The sequence below is a fragment of the Otolemur garnettii genome, unplaced genomic scaffold (genome assembly GCF_000181295.1).
Source record: "Otolemur garnettii isolate 467f Iridium unplaced genomic scaffold, OtoGar3 scaffold00069, whole genome shotgun sequence".
In the NCBI taxonomy this organism is placed as follows: Eukaryota; Metazoa; Chordata; class Mammalia; order Primates; family Galagidae; genus Otolemur; species Otolemur garnettii.
Genome location: NW_003852464.1, coordinates 6,792,028 through 6,794,263, shown reverse-complemented (window position 1 = coordinate 6,794,263; position 2,236 = coordinate 6,792,028). Strand labels below are relative to the sequence as shown.

The 2,236-nt window shown below is 38.4% G+C and overlaps 1 protein-coding gene across 2 annotated transcripts in view; it reads left to right on the top strand.

Annotated features, from left to right (window-relative positions):
• Nucleotides 1-1,891, top strand: part of SEPSECS (Sep (O-phosphoserine) tRNA:Sec (selenocysteine) tRNA synthase) — a 33,616-nt gene extending 31,725 nt beyond the window's left edge. Inside the window, exon 11 of one of the 2 annotated variants that reach the window (XM_003793505.2) lies at nucleotides 1,260-1,891. In XM_003793505.2, coding sequence (XP_003793553.1) covers nucleotides 1,260-1,566 — 307 coding nt within the window. In that variant the 3' untranslated portion in view covers nucleotides 1,567-1,891. The remainder of the gene's footprint in view (nucleotides 1-1,259) is intronic. The other variant, XM_023515336.1, reaches the window with a different exon arrangement.
• Nucleotides 1,892-2,236: the final 345 nt, after the last annotated feature.

Sequence of the window (2,236 nt, the reverse complement as noted above, 5' to 3'; positions counted from 1 at the left end):
AATGTACTTTTCCTTCTTTAGTGTATGTGGCATGAAAGCAAATCTCATTTTTCATTTTAGATTTGATGAGGTCAGAGAAAAATAACTGGAAACAAAATATCTTACTCTAAATACTTTCCTTTTTATCTTTCTTTTCTATCATTTATTTTTTTCTCTCTCAGAGGCAGGTTCTCTGTTGCCCAGACTGGAGTGCAGGGGCGTAATCATGGGTCACCGTAACCTCAGCTCATCCCCCCACTTCAGCCTCCTGAGTAGCTGGGCCTGTAGGTGCACCACCATGCCTGGATAACATTTTTTTTTTTTTTTAGAGACAAGGTGTCACAATTTTGTCCAGGCTGGTTTGGTCTCTGACCCCTACCCTCAAGCAGTCCTCCTGCCTTGGCCTCTGGAAGTCCTGGGTTCCAGGCATGAGCCATTTTGCCTGGTTTCCTGGCTTCTAAATACTTTCCTTTACATGCTTCTGTTAGAGAATTTCTCTCTATCAGAGGTCAGAGATTTATTATCAAAGGACAAGTTTTTAAAGGAAAAATGCACCTTTTACCTTGATGAATTCTTATTAGTATAAAGTATAGTTTTGACACTTTTAATTTAGTAAATTACGAGTATAGTCTAAAATGATTTATTGATCTTGCTTTTAGTGTTGCCAGTATGTCTTTATGCTTGGGTTGAGCTTACTTGACTTTAAAAAAAGGCAAGGATTAGAAGTCTGCTTATTTAAATATGTCAGTGAAAGCCAGCTTAAATAATGCATATGCCATCGCTGAATATTACTGCTGGCTGACCAGCAACCCACTGTAAGCAGTTACATGGTTTCTTCTGATTTTTGCCTTAAAACCTTCCATTGCATAGCATTGATCAGGTAGTTAGAATTTTGGTTTGGCGATTATAGTTGACACATGATAACCAAGGTGGATGTGCATGTGTATGTGAAGTCAGATTCCAGCTTTGGCACAAAAACAATTTTCTTTCCTCTTTTTAAAAGAGGTGACGGTGTTTGAGGTTCCTAGAGCTTTTAACTCTTTCACAGAAGATAAGTAAGTGGTAATCACCAGGTGGGACTTTTCTTTGTAAAATAGCAGAATCTTGTATCATTTTATTTTAGGGCTTACACTGTCTGTTTACGTAGGCCATGATTTATGGCTGTTTTAAAAACTTTTTAATAAGTAGGTGTAAGGCTTGTAACACACATCTTTTGTTTATGGGTGACATTCTGTTAACATCACCAGACATATTAAATTAGTAAATCTTTCTACTTTCAGGGTTGTGCCTCTTGGGTCTGTGCAAACTGTGAGTGGCTACACTTTCAGAGGCTTTATGTCACATACGAATCATTACCCCTGTGCCTATCTCAATGCTGCATCAGCCATCGGAATGAAGACGCAGGATGTGGACTTGTTCATAAAGAGACTTGATAAGTGTTTAAAGACAGTAAGAAAAGAACAAAATAGAGATAGTGATGTATCTGGAGTTGACAATTATGACAAAACTGAAGATGTGGATGTTGAAGAAATGGCTTTAAAACTAGATAATGTGCTTCTTGACACATATAAGGATGCTTCTTCCTGACATGTGAAGGGTTTCTTCCTGATCATTTGAAAGAAATGATGAGGCTACAGCATAAGCAAGCAGTTTAAACGTCAAGACTTGAGATTTTAGAATTTGAAATTTTGTGGCAGACACTTAGTCAAGGAATAGGCTGTGATCTAAGCTAGCCATTGATGATTACTAGGTTTTTTGTCCCTCGATTGCCTCAATCTTTATGATCCTTAGCAGGTTACAATATACAATTAGCATTTTTCTAATTATTAGAATATTTGTCAATTAAGCCTCATGCTTCAGATAATTCTTACTAATGTAATGACACAGTAAAATTACCTCTATAATTCTCTTGGAAACGTAGAGTGCTTCCTCCTAACCATTCTCTACCATTCACAAATTATATTTCTGATCATACAGAATTTAGAAAGATCTCTAAAGCGACTGATTATTAGATGTTTGCTGGGGTGTGTGAGTTGCAGTATACCTGTGAAATGCACATTCCCCAGGGAAGCAGAGTCAAGGTGTAAACTTTAGTTTGGACCCACAGCAGTGGTTCTTAACTGAGGAAGACTTGGCTTGCATCTAAGCAGCATCTGGAGCCATTGATTGTCTCACCTGGTGGGATGCTATTGACATCTGGAAGGTAGAGGCCAGGGGTGCTGCTCACCATCCTACGATGCACACGACAATCTCCCAC